The 22,131-nt window shown below is 36.6% G+C and overlaps 1 protein-coding gene across 3 annotated transcripts in view; it reads left to right on the top strand.

Moving 5' to 3' along the window:
- The window catches only part of KCND3 (potassium voltage-gated channel subfamily D member 3), a 277,087-nt gene that overhangs the window by 217,466 nt on the left and 37,490 nt on the right, over positions 1 to 22,131 (top strand). For all 3 annotated transcript variants that reach the window (XM_072425644.1, XM_072425634.1, XM_072425652.1), the window contains exon 4: positions 10,065 to 10,227. In XM_072425644.1, the coding sequence (XP_072281745.1) occupies positions 10,065 to 10,227 (163 nt within the window). The remainder of the gene's footprint in view (positions 1 to 10,064; positions 10,228 to 22,131) is intronic.

The following is a 22,131-nucleotide window of genomic DNA, read 5'->3' as shown; positions in this document are numbered from 1 at the left end:
ACTGCAGTCACCACATCTAAGGAATGGTAATCTGAAATATATTTTTTCTTGGGTTTATTTATCCTTTAGTATAAGGATGTTTTTTATGTTTTTTTTTTATCCTTTGACATAAGGATACGTTTTTATGTTTTTTTTTATATCCTTTGACATAAGGATAAGTTTATAAACCTAGCTTGCTTCTGTTTTTATTTAACATTGAAGAATACAATCACTTTTTTCCTGAAAAATGACCACTGGGAACTTGATGTAATGATAGATAACCTCTGATACAGATAAAAGCTGTGAGCAGCACAGCTCAGCTCCTGTGGTGTAGCTGATTTCACAGATTTTTACATTCAAATTAGCTTCCTGAAATGATGCAGCAAAGTGAAAAAATGGTAATAAAGACATTACCTAGCTACAAAGCTAAATCTGCATCATGAAATATTAGACCCTTACCTGCTAGCGGAATCTGCCCACTGTGGGATGATAGTTCAGTTACTCTGCATAAATGAGGCACAGAATAAAGAGACTTCAAAGTGATCCGCAACTTCATTCAGTTACAACTCATTTATGTAAGAAGTTATGATCAAAGCGGCCTCTGTTGATCAACTCTGTAGCTCAGCCGAGGTAAAAGACAACACAGGCAAAATGCAGATGCTTGTGATAAGATTAGAAAGGAGTGCTCTGCTCATACTTTTAATGTTATTAAAGGAAATCATCGGCATATTTATTCTTTTTCATATAAAGGTTTACATAAGGCCATGCATTTACATGAGTATCTAATGAATGATGTACCTCCCTGCAATTTAAAATTATGCTGATTTCTACATAGATTCATCTCATGTCAAGTGTTGTATTATCAAAATGAAATTTCTTTTATTAGCATCTTCAAACACTCAAATCCACACAAACTAATAAAATATGCAAGCATTTGTCTCAAAATGATATTTCAGGTTTTGGTGGTTCTAGAAAGTTAAACAAACCTGAGTTTTCTTTTTTCTCACAAACTGTATTGTAAGATATGTATACTTGAGTTCCTGAGTCTGTACACTTGCTATGGCCCCGATGAAGAGTTTTCACACTTTAAGGAACAAATTTAAGGATTCAAAGTTAGAGTATCTAATAAAGAAAATAAATTANAGCCTGCCCTGGCAAAGATCCACCTGTGACAAAAATATTTTTTGGTTGACTGACTCTGTAGCTTTAAAGTTGACACTGTAGAATTTTGGGAATTTAATTATGAAAATTGAAAAAAAAGGTACAAAAATTAAAAAGTGGAATGAGCAATCATAAAGAAGGCAAATGGATGTCACATAATTGCAGTACATTTACCTATGTATGTACATATATAAACCTATTTTTGCAAAGAAAATACATAAAGGCCATAGAGTCTCTTTGATATTAGCTACATTACTGTGCAAAAGTTTTAGGTAGTTTAGATCAGCGGTCGCCAGTGGTTTGCAAGAAAATTTTGGTGGTCCATGGCTCTGGCCAGTGCACCCCTGAGCAGGGTCAGGAGAAGTACACCGCTGGGGGTGTGCACTGGCCAGAGCCACGGACTACGTCCCCTATACGGGCAGCAGGCTCAGGGAAGTGGGCGGGTTGTGTCTCTCGACACAACCTTCTCAATCTCCCATCACAGGCTCCACCTGCGATAGGAGAGTGGGCGGGTTCTGGCATCATAACATCACTAAAGGGGAAGTTTCTTCCCCTTTGAGTGACACCTGGTTCCCTGCACATGCGCCGTCCAGAGCCGGTAAATTTAGTGGTCTGCCGGTCCAAAAAGGTTGGCGACCACTGGTTTAGATTGTAGTTTAGAGTGCACAAATGTAATCTGATGTGGCAAATCTCGCAATATAGCAGTATAATGATCAAAGTAATGTCAAAGCAAAAAACCTGCATTTTTAAGGACTCCCCCAAGCAAAAAATTACTGTCCAAGCTTTTCTGTAAAAGGTTAAATGTATTGGTTGGCCATGGACACTACACAATGTGAAATACATTGGGCTAACTTTTCTTTGAGTTTGGGAGATGTCTTGTACTAATATTACCCTTAGCAGAAACCCCTGGGACCCTATTACACACAACTAGAATCTAAGAAAATCTTTCAGAAATGGTCTGGAAAAATTCTCACCAAGCTAAAAAAAATTCTCCTCTTTACCCAAAATATAAGGAATGGGTTGTAAAAGAATTGTAGATTGTGAATAAATATTTAGATTTTTTTAGGCACTCTTAATTTATGACACAAAGGGGTTGATTTAATAAATGTGTTTAGGCAGTTTACTTAGCAAAGAGACTTTTCATGCTGCAAGGCATAATACGCTTAGTAAATGTGGTAAAAAAAATCGCTTTGCACAAAATATCTCATGATATCCAAGAAAGTGTAAGAAAAGAATGATTTTTGCTTGCACAGGATTGGGTGGTTGAAGTCAGCAGAGCTTCATTTAATTTACACTAAGTATTTACAGTAAAGTGTCTTACCCCAGGCCACCCACAAGGAATGAATGGTTGCAGTGGTGAGCAGTTTCCTACCACCCACTGTAAAGTATTATATGCTTCTTGATAAAGAACCCCCACAATAGCTGGGAAAGTCATTCGGCTGGCAAAGTGCTAAGTGTCTGAGCCATCTTAGAACCCCTTTTTTTACTGCCTGTCTGAACTTAGCCCTACTGACCTAAGTCAATTATCCCTTGCAGAGCGGTAATCCACTTTGCTAAGTGAACGACCCAAAATCCTTTAGCAAATCAGCCCCCACTGGGATGGACAAATAGTGCAAAAGAAAGGTTAAAACACTTACATTTCCTAGGAAGTAAACTGTTCCAGACATTCTGCCAAGGTAGTTACCTAATCAAAAGAAAAATCATTAAGGGACATGCTGTCTTCTAAAGAGACTTTCCACTATAATCTCAGATTCTATCCTTTAACAGTAATCACTTGGTCAATTGCCAAGCTTCTTAGTGGAAATCTAAAGGAAAAATCTTATCAAGGAAAGGTTATTTGAGACCTTTTTTTTTTAACTCTATGCATTTATTCCAGCAAGAACGTTAAAAAAAAAAAGATCAATGTTTGTATTTCAGCATAGGTTACCTTTAACTATTGACAAACAATGTATGACATTTTTAGGCATTGTCCCATCCATTACACCCAACTCTGTTGTAGACGTTACATCTTAGAATCCTATGACAATTAAAGACTGGTTCATTTTTTCATTGCCTAAGGAGCCCTTCCCATCTATGCCCCACCTCTGCTTTCCCAAAGTGATTTAGGTTGCCACCACACTGCAGAAAATGCTGGCACTTTTTGAATGGTTTGATAGCAGACAGGAAAGCCTGAAATTGTTGGTAAGGGAGTGTGTCCCACTGTTACTGGGGCTACCGATACATACTGCAATTGTGCTGCAATTCTAGGATTTAGAACTATTAAAAATGTACAGTTTACAGCTGAGCATATACAAGCTTGGGTATTCACACAGCTAAATAGATACAAATATATGGAGATAGATAGATAGATAGATAGATAGATAGATAGATAGATAGATAGATAGATAGATAGATAACTGCTGTCAGACTTGTGTACTCCAAACATTATTTCTGAGTTGGCATCTTTGCCATTTCATGCCACTGTATTTCCACTCTCTCCAGATTCCTTGCCCTGGGGCATTGTGGGCAGATGGTCTCTCTCTTACTCTGTTCAAACCAACCTTGAGCTGCAACTGAAAGGGAGGCTCGTACAGAGCAATAAATTAGGTCAGTCGGCTTTGCTTCCCTGGAGAACAGATAAAAAATATATTAATAGCAAAGCACAGGGCAAAATGCAAATGTGCTGTTTGGAGTTTTATATAGAGAATTTTACAGACATAAGAGGCCCAGGAGTATAACTGTTTTTTCCTGAGGCACAGAGAGATGAAAGGACTCAAGGTCATTTAGACCCAACACTGGGAATTATCCACTTCAAAGGCAGTGACCTTGCTAATTTTAGCCACTCCCTAAACATATTTAGTATGCTTATACTGGGGGCTATTTAAGTAGGAGGTTATGAATCTTAAAGTGTTTCAAAAGCAGTTTTTAACACAGAGACCTAATAAATAGGCCAGTGCTTCAGTGTTTGTGCAAATTAACATTCATTTCAAGAGGAGGAGGAGGAGGACTAACAAGCGCTTAAATTTGCATGCATGTATAAAATGTAAGAGTTTTATGTAATTCCCAGTCTACCAGAACAGATTTGTCATTTTTTTCCCTTTTTTTAAGTTGTTTCTTTTAAATTAACACATGCTCAGTCTATGTCACATAAACAGCACCATGCAGGAAAACAGATTTGTATTCCCTTATTCCCCTACCTGTTTACTCCTTATGCAATAAACCGTAACATAATACGCAAACTAGTTCTAAATGATTATAATGATAACTATTACACAACTCAAAACGTTTAAAATTAAAAGAAGCTTAAAACCATAACATGCCGTAAGGTGCATAACTATCAAATAGTGGGCCACCCCAACAAAACTTTTAATCTCCCCCCCCCCCTACACTTCCAGTGGGTACACGCCATAGCAGATGTGGTCACAATGTGCTGACAGTGAAAGAAACCTAAATAGGCTTAATTATATAGCCTTGGGGCCAAATGTATACCAGTAGTACTGCATTCCTGTGCTGGAATTCAATCAAAAATTCCCACCCATAGTAAAAATCTCCTACCCCCAGTAAACCTCTGCCTCTACCTCAACTTCTGCACCACTTGTTCTTTTTCCCCTCTGTAATGCTCATCTCTGTACACGCATACCTCCCTACATACTTGTCCATCACTTATCTCTGCACCAGACATCCACCACACTCACCTATTTGTTCTGGACCCCTCTTGCCCCACCCTTCTTTGCACCCAACCTTGCAAAGAGCAGCTCTGCATCCCATTTGGACCCAGCTTTGTATCACCTGGCTTTGCACCTATCACCGCTGCACCACCTAGATCTGTTCATCTATGCACTGCTCTTGCACTGATTAGCTCTGCCCCAGTCACCCTGCACACAACTTTTCACTACTTGGCTCTGCCACTACTTGGCACTGTTTCACACCCCTTAACTCTGCACCATTACCTCTGAACCCAAAGCATACCTCTACACCTCTGCTCAACTCTGCATTAGCCTTGCAAATCTCACCTCTACACCCTTGACCTCAGTACCCAGTCTTCCATCATCCACTTTTGCATCTCAACAGCACGGCTTAGCTTTGCAATCCTCATCCCTTCCCCTCCCTTGCACTACTTACCTCCACACGATTTACCTTTGTACACATCCCTCACCTCTGCTTCTCACCTGCGCTTCTCAGCTTTATATTCCTTACCTCTACCACTCAACTCTGTTTACCTACTTCAACAGAGTTTTCTCGAAACCCTTCCCTTAAGGGTTTTCCCTGCACTTGCTGACATTTTCACTGGACCTGGTGGCAAAAGTAGTTTCTTGAGCTGTCAAGCAGCCTGTGGCCCCCCTGTGTATTTGTTTACAGATTATAATAAATGTCTGCTACTGTTGTCCATGAACACGTACTAAATAATTATAACACTTATAGTTTCTACAGTGGCTAAAAACTATAACTATATCTATATTTACTTCAATAGCATCAGAAGCACTTCAGCTTAAAAGAGCACAATGGACCCTACAAAGAAGGGGTGTAAACTCCAATGGGGATTTTTATTTCGAGGCCATTGGGGCTTACGAGAAGAGCTTCCAAAGCGTATGCAACATAACATAATAAGTATGTAGAAATATATGGCTTCTGCAAGGATTCTTGTTTTAGTATGTGTGGCTACAGCACCTAGGTTGTCAAGGAGATAAGTACTGCTTGTCTCTGATCAATGGCATATGTGACAGAAACATGCCCTCCAGCATTGGCTCTTGCAGCCAACATAGACAGAAAAGTCAGAAGTTTCTTCCTCATGGGTTTTTATTCCTATTTCTGTAGGTTTTTGTTCTATTGGATCCATCTTCCTCATAGCTCCAAGCAACAATCTTCTGTATTCCTTTAATTAATGAGCCCTAAGTATAACGAACATGGTCATTTTTAGAGACTTTGTTAAAAAAAATAATAATAATAATTTTAAAGCATGTCTTAAAACTGATAAATTTTCCCTGTTACCTGAAACTGAAACATAATAAAACATACATCATACATATACCATATCTATTACCATGGTTTTGCCTAATACCCACATTTGTATTATTCCATGGTAAAAAGATGTTGTTTTAGGATCTAGGATTTGTTTTATTAATTAGTAATCACCCACTAGTCATGGTGTTTCTTACAAATTTGTATTAGTTGCGTCAAGTTTTGATGACACTACCATCAGGAAACTCCAGTGAATTTGTCTTTGGTAGGTAGTGAGAGGTAAAGTCTCAGCATTTTGCCTACCATATACCACCATGTGCTAAAACGATGGCTAACAACCCTAGCAAGCGATTTTTCCCTTAAAAATATTTAAATCTGCACACATACAAAAATGTGTGTTCCAGTTAGATAGGGGTGCAAAGTGTGAGACTTCAAGAAATAAACATTTGCAAACTTGCAAGTATTAGAGGAGGTTAATAAGTTCTATACTGTATGGATTCCTATTATCCTGCAATGATGTTCTTTCCTAATATTTTGGTAAATATTAAAAAGGACAGATCCTATAAGAACGGATCCTATTTTAAGCCCCTATGTGTTCTGCTGATCTGGTGTAGCTCTGTCCATTCATTGAAAGTTACTGAACACTCTGATTTTAATTCATTCATTTATGTAATCACATTATCAATCTCCATATTCATGTATATAATTTCTATTATAGAGATGATGCTTTAACATAATTCCATGATTTGTATTGACGTATCATTGCATTTTTCTTTCATAAATCAGTTTATGTACAAAAAACAACCTTAGCATTGAGATTAGGTGAGCAACTTGTGTTTTATCCACTAACACGGTAATAGCTATAACTGGCTTGCAGCTTATTTTAGAGTTTGTAGAACATTGCTCAGAGAAAGTGCACCGATATCATACTGCTATATTTGTTTTGTCAACACTTGCCATTTCAATTATATACAATTTTGTATGCACAGGGAACCATAAAACTCTTTTATGTAGCAGTAATAAAATATAGAAAGCTTCAGGCCTTTTAGATATACTTTCTGCTTACTAGTTACTTCTTTGCCGTAGTAGAAATAATGATGACTGCTCTCACTAGGTGTTGTAGTTGCAGAGATGTACGCTTTCCAAACCTGTAATTAAAGCGGGCAGTAAACAGAAGAAAACAAAAATGTGCCCACTTTGGGAGCTTAAAACTGCATCTGTAATCAATAGAAATGCTTAGCTGTCCATATATAATGATAGCTTTTGTTAATTGTGGCCAAAAATATAACGTCTGTGAATCCAAAATATTAATAATAATAACCATTTACGCCTAAAACAACTCCCCATTAGAACGAGAGGCTACTGGGATGAGTGTTGAAACATTTGTAACACTGCTAAATAGGTCCAGTTTATTATAGATAATTGCTACAATATGTTTTCAAAAAAAAATTCAGATGAAAGTGGAAATAGTGCTGTGGGGTACATACTTATACATGTGATTTTGTTTGCAACAATGTGTAATCTGCTTATGTTTTGGTTTCCCTGGTTCTCATTTCCCCTCCTCAATAATATGTTAATCACATATTTGAATTAAAACTCTTTTCATTACAAATCCTATTTTAGACCCAGTGATGTCATCACTAGAGTTTTTCTTTATTTTTTATGCAATGGTGGCAGATTATGACTTTTGCTTGGCGTTGGAAGTGTGCTGTAGATAGCTTCAATGTAACATCATAGCACCTGCTGTACTGTCTAAAGACAGATGTGTAACTAGTGGGCCAGTTCTTGGAAGGAGTAATGCAAATATCAAAACGTCTTAATGGGGTGGATGGCAGTCTGTATTAGCATACAGATCTGCTTGGGTAATGTCTATATCGGATGCTAAGCTTCCATGATTAGTAAATTAACAAAGAACTAAAATCCAATGATTGAAATCGGCAGGTTAGGGACAGTAAGGATGGGGAAAAAAGAGCTAGATGTTGCTGGATGTCCTCCATTTAGGAAATGAGGCACTCCGATTTGGTGCAGCTTTAAATACACATTGAGCTCACAGTATAAAGTGAAATCAAATACAACAATTTCATACAACAGAGAAGCCTGTATAAATGTGCAAAACTAAAGTTAAGGCTGGAGTTCAGCTTTAATTACAGCAGAAAACTTTGTATCTTTCCAGCATATCAAGACTTGCCTGTCGAAGTGCAATAGACCTCCTGGCTGGTTCATTCTTATGTATAGACCACTTTTTTGAAAAGTACTGGTTTTGTGTAACCGTATGTTGCTAATACAATCCTCTTTTGATGGCTGGTGCCTATATGCAGATTAAACTGGTCAAAAATGTTGATAGTGACTATTGTTGGGACAAAATTATAACACTAATATGTGTGCTTAAGGAAATTACCTACTTTACAGGACTTTATTTTCCTTAAAAATATAAAACAAATACAAAAAGAATGCATATACTAAATGCAGTCATTCTCATTACATGTATCAAGTGCGTATAGCTATCAGCATACACAATTTTTCGGAGTGGGGCTTTATTAAATACTTTGCTTCATGAATTACCAGGGTTGTACCTTTGCCACAACATTCTCTATATATATATCCTTCTAATATTTAAAAAGTTAATCATTGTTGACTTCCAAAGTAGAAAGGTTTAACAGTTCATAAATTTCAAACTAAGCCCAATTTAACCTTTCTGACATCGATTTTGCCTGCTTCTTAGAAGGATTAGCATGCATTATATTATTCCGTTAGAGGCATTGTCTTTTTTAATTAAAGCTTTTGAACACACGGAGAAGATTGAGAGAGGCTTATATATGAATCATAACAATCCTGTCAAATTTAGGATAGTTTCAGATTTATATTTGTATTTAAGGTATATCATGAGTTCATTCAGGGGCTGTGTCACTGTGTTAAGGGACACAGAAAACAGTCCATTAAATATTTTGAGTGTTAGGTAAAAATGTATTTGACATTGAAATAGTCAGTCTCATTGTGTCAAGAGTACATGTCATTGTGTCCTAGCCTACAAGTCAACTGTATAAATTGGTGCTCCTGGTATCTTCTCTCATGTTTTCATAAATAACACATGAATAATAAGGTTGTAGTGTATGTAAAACTAAAAATAAAAATTACTATATTCAGTTTACCAGTCCTGAGACTGATTTCTGTAAGAATTAACCTTAAGGCTAATTTGAATGGGTGGTTGCACTTATAGTTAAAGGGCCTGCCAACCACTGATCATCTCTTTTATGCTTCATCTGCCCTAAAACCAGGAGTGCAACCATACATGTAAATTACCCTTTTTAATAATGAGCTCCCAGTAACCCACTCAAACCAGTCAATCTCCATCTTGCCCTGGTCAGATAATCAGTAATCACTGTGGGTCACTGAACCTAATAACGAACTAAAGCCAGCCAAGACAAATTTTAGTTGGACCCCAAAGCATTAGGTATGTGGAGGTGACATGTGGATATGACAGTGATTCGGTGAGTATTACAACAGAAGCTCTTTTTTATCATCTCGGTCAGTCAGCATTTTATTTAAATCTAAATAACTGAAGTTCCAATCCATTTACTAGCCCCACTGAGGACCTTTACAAGCTCACAGAAGACATCATTGTGTCAAATCAATTATATCAATGATATTATCCTACTTCTAGCATTTTGTTTTTTGTCTAAATATATAGGCTGTTACATTGTACAATCTCTGTTGTATAATTTTTATATCTTGTGTACTAGCTAAGGTAATATCTATTTTCTTTGTATAAACAACAACATTTGGAGTTTATCCACCATCGCCTAAATGACATTTCCTTTTTCCTTGAACATCAACACCATGTGTACTTGTTGTTATAGAATGGGTAGCATTGCACTATATCTTTGATCACATATAATAAAAGAAATAAAGGAAAAACTTTAGACTCCGGTAGAGATGTACATGAAACACTAACAATAACCGTTGTTATCTCTTACTGTTTTGGACAGGTATGGAGACATGGTTCCAAAGACTATAGCTGGAAAAATCTTCGGTTCCATCTGCTCATTGAGTGGGGTCCTTGTGATTGCCCTTCCTGTGCCTGTCATTGTGTCTAATTTCAGCCGAATTTATCATCAAAATCAGAGGGCTGACAAGAGAAGAGCGCAAAAGGTCAGTAACACTTGATTGATTGTAGCTTGTGTATTGTAAAGTTGCCGATTTGGGGACCATGTACTGTCAGGATAGCCATTTTTGTCAATGCGTTTGAAGTCAAAGCTTTTTAAAGGATCATATTACTATAGTATAGTGCTTTGTAGATCTGTCATTAATAAAATACACTGCTTTATCATTATGTGTTGTCAAGGTACACGACATGAGCAGTTATAAAAACTTTCAGCTTTGCTTTATTTAGCGGAAGGATAATATCCCCTTTTTGCTGCTAATAAACCAGTTTTACCAGTTCCCCCTCTATAATATATACTAGATAGATAGATAGATAGATAGATAGATAGATAGATAGATAGATAGATAGATAGACAACTTTATATGGCATGGTTACTAAAAATAATGGTGCCATATAGCCTGATAGGAGTGATCGTGCATATATAATGCATGCTGTTATTGTTTATTGGTGTGTGTTTTTTGTCACATGCCTCATCAGTTAGTTATTGTGCCCACAATGTACCCCCAAAATTTTTAGTTGGAACCACCACTAGTGCTTAGGTCTAGTGACTGTTTGGTAGAGCAATGGCAGGGGGGAGGTTTAATGCTCTCCCATAACCAAAGCACTTAGCTAAAGCAGAAAAATAATTGGGGAGTGTTGGCAAAGCACATACATGTTGACTTGTTGCATCTGATTGAAAAGACAAACCTACCTAGATCTTTTTTCAAACATTCTTTAAAACACCTCCCAAGTTAAATCATTGCCATTTCATTTGACTGTTGCATGCTTATTGACTATTGAATTCCCTGTGATAAAATTTTGGGGTTCTTGAAAAGTACTCCACTGAGGGTTCCCAAGAATTTACTAGATTTTCTTTCCATTCCTAGTAATGCCCCTGTGTGTGTAGGGGGGCAGCATTAAAATTTAAAATATTACTGGGGTCCCACTGGTTTGTAGCTATGCCCCCAGCCCTAATACAGATTGTAGATTAGCCGTGATGTTTTGTATTTCCTGCAATAATCAGCAACCCTGCCTAGCCACAGAAGTAGTACAGCAACTTTCCTAAAGGTGTAAATCTGATTGACTGAGGGTAAATCAACCATGTTGTTACAGAAGTGTGTTTACACTAAGGCATAACTATAAAAGAAAACATTCCATACCCATTATTCCTGCTTCCTCCTCCGGTATGTCTTAATTTAAACAGTTTTTTTATAGCAATAGGGTTTTTTTTAACAGATTTTAGATTTTTTAGTGACTTACACCATATGAGTGAACAGTACAGTGCAGTTTTTTTTTTGTAGCAATTGCTTTAACAAGCTGCAACAATACCTTGACACGGTAGCCGAAAGTGTCACGCTAAGCATTTCTCACTTGTCATCAGTGTGGTTAGTGTTAATCTTCCCAGTACTAGTGACATTTCTGTCATGTGGTATGTGGCTGTTCAGCAGAATGTTCAGAATGAATAAACTAACAGTAATGAAATCTGAGTCACCATGCATAAAACAATGGTCTAAGTTAGGAAATAAAGTTAAAATTGTTGTGTCCTTATAACATACACATCAAATACCTTAAAGGAAACCCATCTGATATTTAAATACAGATCTATTGTAATAATCTATTATACATAATAAATCTGGATTTGATATGAGGTTCAAGTTTACCAATACCATTGGTTCACTGAGAATTTCTGGGATTCACAAAGTTATGAAATCACATGTTTGGCTGAAAATGTTGCAGTTTCACCACTGGGAAAAAAAGGAACAACCTTTAGTGCAGTTCATAGCCTTTAAGTCTTTAGAGCCAATAATTTGAAGGAATGCATAATCCAATGCCATTTCTATGGTCTCTCTATGTTCCTCAAGCATCCTCTGATACACGGTAGAATTCATGATGGGTTCTACAATGGTGAGCTGGCCAGGTCCTGGTTTAGCAAAGCATCCTCAAACCATGACACTTCCACCTTCATGCTTCACAGTTGGTATGAGGTAGACTCATCTGTAGAACATTATTTCCAAAGTCCTGGTATTTGTCTATGTTCTCTCTGGCCTTGATGTTTCTCTTAGTTAGCAAAGGTTTCCTCCTTGCACACCTCCCATTCAAGTTAAAGTTGTGCAGTCTCTTTCTAACAGTAGCAGGAGCCTGTTGTAGTTCGTGTGATGACATCGTTTTTGGAGACTTCTTTTAGTATCTCACGGTCTGCTCTTGCAAGTGAACTTGCTTAGACAGCCAGACCTGTTTTGAAAGTCTCCCACTTGTAGACTATTTTCCAGACAGTGGAATGGATGATTTTGAATTCTTTTAAGATCTTTTTAAATCCCTTACCAGGTTTATAAGCTGCTACAATCTTTTTTTCCAAAAGCCTTGGACAGCCCTCACTCTCTTCATCTTGTGATGTTTAAATAGGGCAAACCTCCTTCAAAATGCTGAGTAACAATGTTCTAATCATGTTCACCTGATGTGATACCCCTGTGTGCTATTTTATAGAACATTTTGAAAAGTCTTTTCTTCAGTTGTAATTGTTTTGGTTATATTACTTAAATCTCCCAGTATTGTTAAAATTGAGATTAAATATCTATATGTCCAAAAATCTTACAAAAACACAAAGACTTTCATAGGGTGTCCTAATTTTTTCGCATGACTCTATACAGGTTTAGGTGAAGTCATTAGGTGTAAGCCCCTGTATTAGGTATCTGGTTTAACTTGGTATGGATATTTTAGAATGCCTTCCTTTTTACCTATCCATTCTCAGTCAGGAGGAGGTATAGGACCTCAGTCACTGAAAGTAACTTTGTTCGGTAACTAAATAGTTGCAACTCTGACATCTAGCAGGTACTGGAATTAACAAAATGCCATGTCTATGTAGTCATACCTGTCAAGCCAATTAGGATGACCATGGTTTTTGTGGAGTTCCACATTTCTTTTCTCAAGAAAAATCAAGTCTCCTGGAGAACTGAGTAAATCTATCTACAGTATATTTAACTGCAATCAGTTATGCCACCACATTCCCCCCAGAGACTACTAGAAGTTAAAAGTAGGGAAAATTTAGTACTACTTCTACAAAAACAAAAATGATTGTGTTCATGTTTGCGCTTATAATGTAAACTTTTAGAAAACAGGGCATCAGACTTTCCCTCAAATCCAAGTCCATGTCTTTCAGTAATTTGATTCCTACTAAGGAATGTTTGAGGGAATGCCAGATTCCCTGTTTTATAGATAGAACCCTTAATTTATTATCTGAATAAACTATGGTATGGTAACCTGCTTTTACCACAATGCAGTTGTAATGATGGTGTTTTTGAGGATAGTATAGTACTGTTAAAAGTAGTATAAAGTCCTACAACTGCTAAAACTAATTTAGAAAAAAAATCAAACACATATGAATACAGCTTTGATAAAAAGATTCTTTACACAGCATAAAATATTGATTTCATTTGAAATATATTAAAACCCTCTGAATTATTTCCAAAACACTCATGAACTTTTTTTAGTTCTTCCATTGTTTGCACTGTTAAATCAAGGTTTCATTTTAACCTGATAGCCCTAAGCCCTGCAGCAGCTGAATTGCCTGTGTCATAGTAAAGCAGATCCCTTGTACAGATGAAGACGTAAGCTTCCTGTAAATGAATGAAATTAGATCATATTCTGTGCGGGAGATCGGCTCTTTGGGTGAATAAATTAATCTGACGCTGGCATTCCCTTCTATGTAAAATAAACACAAATTGTAGTGAACAGTCCACTGCCAAAGAACATTAATCCGGTAGGGCACTAATAATTCCAGGTTTTAGTGCAACTGATACAGTGCATGACCTTAAAGTCACAATTTGACTGTTTAATGGGCATTCTACAGGTCCTCATCTGTTGAAGAACTACAACTTTTAGCATGTCTAGTCAGGTATAAATTATTCAATATAGACTTACAAATGTAATATCTGGGATATATTCTAGCATTTTTTAGTCTATCTTTTCTCAGACCTGGCCCTGATCTACAAAAAATACCATTCATGCCATTCTTCATCCCATCAGTGACCCTAATAGTCCATATTCACTTGGCAAAAAAGTAGTTTTTCAGTTGTAATGATGTTTTATACCTCCTATCTACCTATCAAAAATCAAGGAAGGGGCAGAAACAGGAATATGTGGGATGGAGGATTAAAATGAGTTATCATTGTTTAAATAAATTATCCAGTTTATTTACTGTAGTTATGTTAATCCTGTCACTGAAGCATTACAGCTGATCAACTAACAATCTAACAATATAAATTGGCTGCCTGCATATATATCCAGCCACCATATCTATCTATGTATATATCTATCTATCTATAGTGACTGCACTCATTTACTTTTTAAGCTAAGAACTTATTCAGCAAATATTTAAAAAGTGCAGTATTGTTTTTACTTCCTGTGAGATGAACTGAAAGCATAAAACAATCTTTTCCTTCTTCGGTCAACTACTAGTCATCCCACCTGATATATTAGAGATGAATATGGACAGTCTTTAATGTATTTGAAAAGAACTGTATCTTTTTCTTGAAAGCTTTTTACTTGCTTTATGTTCTACTGAAGTAACTAAGAAAGACAACTTCCCAAGTCTTAACAGGCTGAATTACCCTTTTTGTTAGTCCATTGATCGAATCTTGTACGCTCGCACCAATTTTGACTTCATTTCTAGTACTGCACCAGAGGCATTTCAAGCTCCTTGGCCATTTGTATATTCTAAGTAGGGATGACCTTCAAATTTGCCACAACTTGGATTCATGGGGCATGTGGGTTGTTTGTTGCTTCCCAACCTCACAAACATGTGAAAGTTTGTAAGCAGTGAAGCTGCCCCAACAAGTGGTTCTCAACTGGCTGGTTACCTTGGTGAACACTTTGTAAATGGTTGTTGTCAGAGACAGTACCATCCATAACTACCAGCTGATTGTGAGGCTTTTCAATATTTATCTAAGAAATGGCCTCTCGCCAGAGCCAGTTCTAAGGTACACCTAATTAGGCTCGCAATGAACACCTGTATTGAGCCTCACTAAACAAGATCACTCATCACTAATTCTGATTTGAGAATATTATGTGTTTGACCTGAACCTTCGTATGTTGGATATGTTTATTGTAAAATATCAACACCCATCCTGCCTTACCTGACCTTTCAGCTGTGAGCTTTCTCATTAAAAAGGGGTGCACATAGCATACATATCTGCCATAAAAGCTGAAGAACTATATAGAGTGAATTTAGTGTGATTAGGTAATTGTAATTTTATTCTACTTTCTACCTCTCTGGGTGTGCTGTCTTTTTATTGATTTATTGAGTTCTTTAGTTGTATTTAGCTTTACTTTGCAGTTGTTTCTGAGAAATGTTCTGCAAACAGTTTGTAGCTTTTTTGTGTGTCTGCATGAGCTTTCAAGTGCTCCACTTTCCTTTCAGAATCAAAGACATAATTGGCTTTTTCTAAAACTGACACCAGTGTGTGCATGGATATGTCTGAAATATAATACTATGAAAGCAGGGACTTATCTGAATGAATTTATGCATTTAAGACGTAGTGCAAAATAGGGACTATCCCTGCAATATTTGGAAAAAAATCAATATTCTGGTAGTCATTTTTTTGCCTTCAGCTCAAACAGCTTAATGTATTTCAGCCTATAAAGTTATGGTAAAATCCAGGGAAAACTTATTTCTGTGTATATTTTTAAATTAATTCCAAAAAATTGCTATGATGATAATGAAAACAATGTACAAGAAAGGATTTCAGGGGTAGGAGAGAGTGCAGAGGTAATTGTATGTGGATTTATGTGGAAAAGAGAAGTACAGAGAAGCTGGAAGTTTGTGCAGGAGAGCGGTGGTGAAGGATTTGCTAACAGGTTGCATGTGCAGTAAAGGATTGTGGAGGAGTAGAGGACTGAGGAGGCATTCCCAGAAAATACAGTAAAGTTCTGAAGAAGATTCCAGTGAATAATATGTACAGAAAAAGAGTCTGGAGGGGTTGTCTGAAGGCAGTTTTTACAGAAGAGGTGTCCTAATATGATGACTGTAGGAGTATGCCCATGGGAGGAGAGTCAGAGGGTACATCAGAGTGCAGTACAGGTAGTCCCCAGGTTACATATGAAATAGGGGCTGTAGGTTTGTTCTTAAGTTGAATTTGTATGTAAGTCGGAACAGGTACATAATTTTAATAAATGCATTTAGGACAGATGTTTGTCTCAACATATAATATTAGGCAGGGTGGTGTCACTTAATGTATAAAATCCTCACCCAATCCTGTGAGTTAATCACAAAAAAGAAAAACTTTATGGAGCCTAGACATTCATTAACTTCTGGAGTAAGCTGTGCTTTGAAATGCAAAAAGAAACAGCTGCAGAGTTTGTCTTGATCATTAAAGAGTTACAAGAGGTTGCAGAACATCTCAGACTTCTTCTGCAAGTCATGTGAACCACTCTCCTCCCCCCATTCAAGCCTCCTTCCTGCACTTGAGTGAGCAGGGAAGCCCCGATCGTATCTAGGAGTCGTCCGTATGTCGGATGTCCTTAACTCGTGGCCTACCTGTGTTGTGTTTATCATTTTCCAATGCTGTGGTGAGAAAGCAAAAGTAAAATAACATCTAGGGTTTTTAAAAGTCAAAAAGTGGGAAGGCATTAAGAATGGAGAATCAAAATTTACATTATAGGAGAAACAGAACACCAGCAGCAAAGTTTCTGCCAAAAGACTACGGATAAGTGACCAATGAGGGTGCCAGATGTGGAGACCGTGAGAATATGGGGCCCAGGACACTTCTGATGGACCACATCCTTTATGTCCTCCTCTGAAATGTTTTGGCTCACTCAGTATATTTTGCAGAGAATTATCTAACAGGTGACTTAAAATAAGTTGTGATAAAGACATTCAACATTCTCAGTGAGTCAAGATAAAGAACACTACTGTCTGAGGGAGAAGGAAACTGTAACAGCCAGTCAGCCAAGTTAAGAGATATTACTTAGAAAAACCTCCAAAGAGTTATCATTTCAGATGTCAAAAGCTGTACCAATTTCGGTATTATCTGTGGAATATTTGGGCCATTGTTGATACTTTGTCTTTTTTATAACCAATTTAAACTGCAGACATTATTTTTATAGACTATAACATAATTCCATCAAAGGGAAAAATATTAAAACTGCACTGAATACTACTGTGTCACATCATTCGGCTATTATTTGGGCTAGCTGGAGACTGAGATCAGCGCACAGAAAAACACAACAAAGTAAGATCTCAGTGTCTGGATTTGTCCCTGTGCAAATTTTTTTTAAATCTATTCTATTACATAAGGCTTGCAAGTGATCTGTAAATTTGTCATGAGACCTGCGTGGGGATCAGTTCTCATAACACAATAAATCTTAACATTTCTAATAATGACCTGTGTGTAATCATTTAAGCAGATGAACGCACAATAGGTATGTGCAAAACACAATAAAACATAGCAGCCAATCAGAATTTATATTACTACAGTATAAAACAGCAACTGTAAGTTCAAGGTCAGTTGGGCTTCTGGGCATGTAATAGAGTGGTTTTCCTGGACGTCTGCCACTTTGGAAGCTAATTGGTAAATGCAGAAACATATTTGGATGTTCTGAAATATTGGAGTTTACAACCTGAAGCTATAAGAGAGGAATTGAGAGAGGAGAGCAAGACTGTGGTGTTAGGGCCCTGCAGGCAATGTTGTTTAAAACTAGTAACAACCGAAGCTGTGATCACATGACATTGACACATAGATTTTAAGGTAAAATAGTAAAATAGCTGTTGGGCATATCTTTAAATTCACATAGGTGGCAGAAATATTTCACTTCAATTATTTTCAGCATGTTGTAAATACAAACAAAACCTGCTAAACATAACTTTTATTCGTCAATGTTTTAAACCGGCAGGGAAGGCTATTTACCAATAGGGAGGCCTATTCATTAGGGGAAAAGAAGATGAAGTCACAAATAGGCATTCAGGGTACCTGATACCTTTCTAAACCTTTGAGTATTGGGTTATTCAAACATTTTTTGGGTTTCAGAGTAGGTGAAACAAAGATGGGAAGCAATTATGAAAGAATGACAATCCATCCTCCGAAACAAGATACAGATTGGTAAATTGGTGGTGGCATGTAACATTTGAAGAGGTGAAATATTTATTGCAGCATAGTGCCTATAACTTGTCTATAACAATGTGACTTTTCAGTGTGGTACTGTTAACGTAGGGTCCAGTATATAAATGCAAGTATCCGGGACTGTAAAACCCATGGGGGCACGTGCCACTCCTGTCAAAGAGCAAGGCAATGCTTTAGCTTGAGCAAGACATAATAGAATTTAATTTATTATAAAGCCTAATTATTTCCTTTGCTTTATATCACTGCTATCAAATATTACCTCTGACCACTACTTAATTGTTTATCTTTGGAGGTAGTGTCTGTCCCACTTTAATGAAACTCGGTCTCATTTTCAGTGGTAATTCTTTTGCAGACTTCAGAATTGTTTCAGGTCCTGTCCAAGGATGCAGTTTGTCAATTCGCATGAAAACTATGACAAAGACTTTGTTAACTGACATGCATTTTGACAAAATTGTCATATATATATATGTTTATATATATATAGTTTGCTGCTATAAAAAAACAGTTTTCTGACAGTTTTCTGTAAGATCATTTTTTTACATTCTTATCTATAGGGATTTACTAAAGCTATTGTTTTAATCGCATTATTAACATACTCAGTTGTCTAAATAAAAATGTTTTCAAACAACATTCAGACAACTTTTACACATAATTTTCACCCTATTTCATTATTCCAACTAGGAAATGTGTGATTCCTGTGTAATAGTTGTATAATATCTTATATATTGTAAACAGACCACTAGCAATAGGTGGAAAAACAGATGGGAGATTCTAAAATGACAGTAGGCAGACACTGAAAACCCCTATTTTCTTCCTGAGTTTCAGGAAATGACAAACGTCATGCTCCCTCAAGAAGACACACTTTTAGAAAATTTATTAAAGGGGACTATTTTTACATCTGACAGATTTATTGAGTTCACCCTTTGCTATTTATGAAAACCTTGCTGCTAGTTATTATTCATGCTAAATCACTAATTGCTAAATTAACCAACACAAACAGCAATTGTACACAGCTGTTCAGTAAGAGTTCGAACCTACTACGAACCAAGAAAACAAAGTCTATGTAATAGATAAAGCCTTCCTTAGGAATGCAGTTGGGACAACCATGAATTCTTTCGATGGTGAAAGTACGTTTTCACGACCCCATCTGCAACCTGCATGTACTAAATTCATAAAGAAGATGCACTACATCTAAACAGCTATATATAGTATATATATATATATATATATATATTATATGTATATATATATATATACAAAAAAAATAGAATGCACACATTACTACTTTCAGCCATTTTTATGCTTTCCATGATTCCAATACTCTACTATTGCCTAGCTTAGTTTTACAGCTTCTTCTATCAGCTTTCTGCTCTTAAGACAAAGAATGAGCTGTGATAATACTGATCCATAGTGCTTGACACTGAAAGAATAAACCCCAATTGTGAAACACATGTAAAAAACAGAACATATTTCAAAGTGTTTTATTTTTGACACGACCCTCCATTCTGATACCTTGAAGAGCTGCCTAGTATAGTCAACTAAAGACTTTTATTGAAGTCCCAATTTTTATTACCAAATGGGTAATAATATTTTTTTTTACACTATATTCAGTTTTTACATTACCTGCATCCATCTGTTTACAATCTAAATCCAACAAATAAAAAAATGATCAATCTATTGAGGTAGATTTCATGAAACTATATTTGATCAGAGACATGAGATTAGAGTAAATCCATTGGTATGTAAAGCAGTTTGTGCCATATAAATGTATTTTTTTGTGTATTTAACTAGAATTCTGTTTTGAAGATTTACAAATAAAATAATATATTAGTGCACATTTTGTAACCACCTTCTTTATAGTATTGTTTAGCATTTTACAGGTATATTCCTGGGTAAATAAAAATTTGAGACTACAGCTTTTCTGTAGCAATGTCTGTAGACAAATCCATTTCTCATACCCACTCAATGTTTAAAGCCGGTATACTTTTTGGCATGTTTCTGCATTTTTCTTAGCTCTAGATCAGTCACGCAATTGGTTTAATCTGGCTCAGTGCAGCGTCTTTACACCTAAGAAAAGATATCTATTATTCTATGGTCTGTAAACTATTCCTGTGATAACTCTAATCTGTTACCTAATTTATAACTTAGTTGATCTAATATTGGCTCTTTTCCCGACCTTTTACCTCATTTTCCAACTATCTTGTTTTCATCTTGCCTACCTCTTCTTCTCGCCTTGACTACTGCTCTTCCTTTAATGTTGTCCTGCAGTCAAATCCATACCTATCATCAGAGGCCTTGATGAGTTCCATGCACCTGTAGATTTTAAATCTTAGTGACAATGATCTCTCACTTGCTACAAAGATACACAAAGGATCCACATTTTCTGTGAAGTCTTCTTCGCAGTATTAGCTGGCCTCAAACCTACTCATTTTAATATTGATCTGCTTTTTACCAAGCCCTAATAAACCTGGACTTGCTGACAATGAGGGATTCACTACTGCTGCCTAAATTCTGTGCTGTCTATTCTGAAATGATTGGCTCTACATCACCCCCAAGTACCGGTAGTTCACTTTCTTCTTGCTTCATTCTTTTTCAATTTTTTGCACTGGAGTGGCAAATGAGTGAACCTAGGATTTCATGGGCAGAAATCACAAGCAAATGGTTGGGAATTCTGTTATATGAAGTTACGACTTTTAAAGTGTTAGATTATTTAAGCTTGTTTATTCATGTAAAACAGGTGCCCAGAGCAGTCTTGCTTGATTTTATTATAGTGGAACCCCTTGAAATAACTTTCAAGTCTTCAAGGAACCTTGCTATAATTACTATATCCACAACATCTAGTACATTACTGTGGTGATCAGTAGGAAGAATACCTCCTACATTGCTGTCCAGTGGAAATAATGATACCTATACAGGGAGCCAAAACCATCATTGTTATTTTTAAACTTACCTGAAAGTCACAAATTTCTCATGGCTCAACCCTAGTTGAGAGACCTTGGCCTACCCCCTGGTACTCAGTCTTAGTGTAAGGAGTAGCATGCAGAAAAAGTATTTGCACATGGACCCCCAAACCAATTCCCATAGCACCAAATTGGACTGGACATTTATACATAATATAAATGCTATCCCATTTCTTTAGCCCCCATTTCAAGTCATACATCCAGCTCTGAAAGTACACACTCATGTACCCCATGTTATGGGAAAACCAGCCAATATGTCTATTTATTTGGGCACGTATCATGAAAAATTGTGTGTTGTGCTGTGCTGTCGCATTTTTGCTTTATTAAAAAAGAACAATTAAGCGGCCTGGGTTTATCTAAATGCCAATTTCCAGTTTCACAGTTGGAACTGCTCCTTTCCAGTCATTAAGTGGTGCTTAACATTACTATGCAGCATTGTATCTCAGAGACCGAATTTTTTGTGCCATCGTCTGCCAATTGATATCTGCCAGATAGTCAGAATAAAGAGTTACAAGTTGGCAGGTAGGAGTACAGCACAATACAATACAAATGCAGGGCATTCATGAAGTGCTCATTATTTCTAGGTTTTGGAACAGTAATAGCAGTGATATTTACCTCTACAATTACAACACTTTCCTATCCTTTCAAATTCAATGTAATTAAATAATATTAATTAGGTAGAGAGCAGGACAGTTCTGCATGAGCTCTTCAAACATTACACTCAAAATTGCATCCAAATATAATTATGACAGTCTCTATTCTCCCGTATTTACCTTTTCTGAGTGAACAAAATAGTAAAGGATGTAGGCTCCTTTGAATGCAGATACAAAAGAGAGTG

Source organism: Pyxicephalus adspersus, chromosome 1 (assembly GCF_032062135.1).
Source record: "Pyxicephalus adspersus chromosome 1, UCB_Pads_2.0, whole genome shotgun sequence".
In the NCBI taxonomy this organism is placed as follows: Eukaryota; Metazoa; Chordata; class Amphibia; order Anura; family Pyxicephalidae; genus Pyxicephalus; species Pyxicephalus adspersus.
This window is presented reverse-complemented; position numbering and strand designations above follow the sequence as displayed.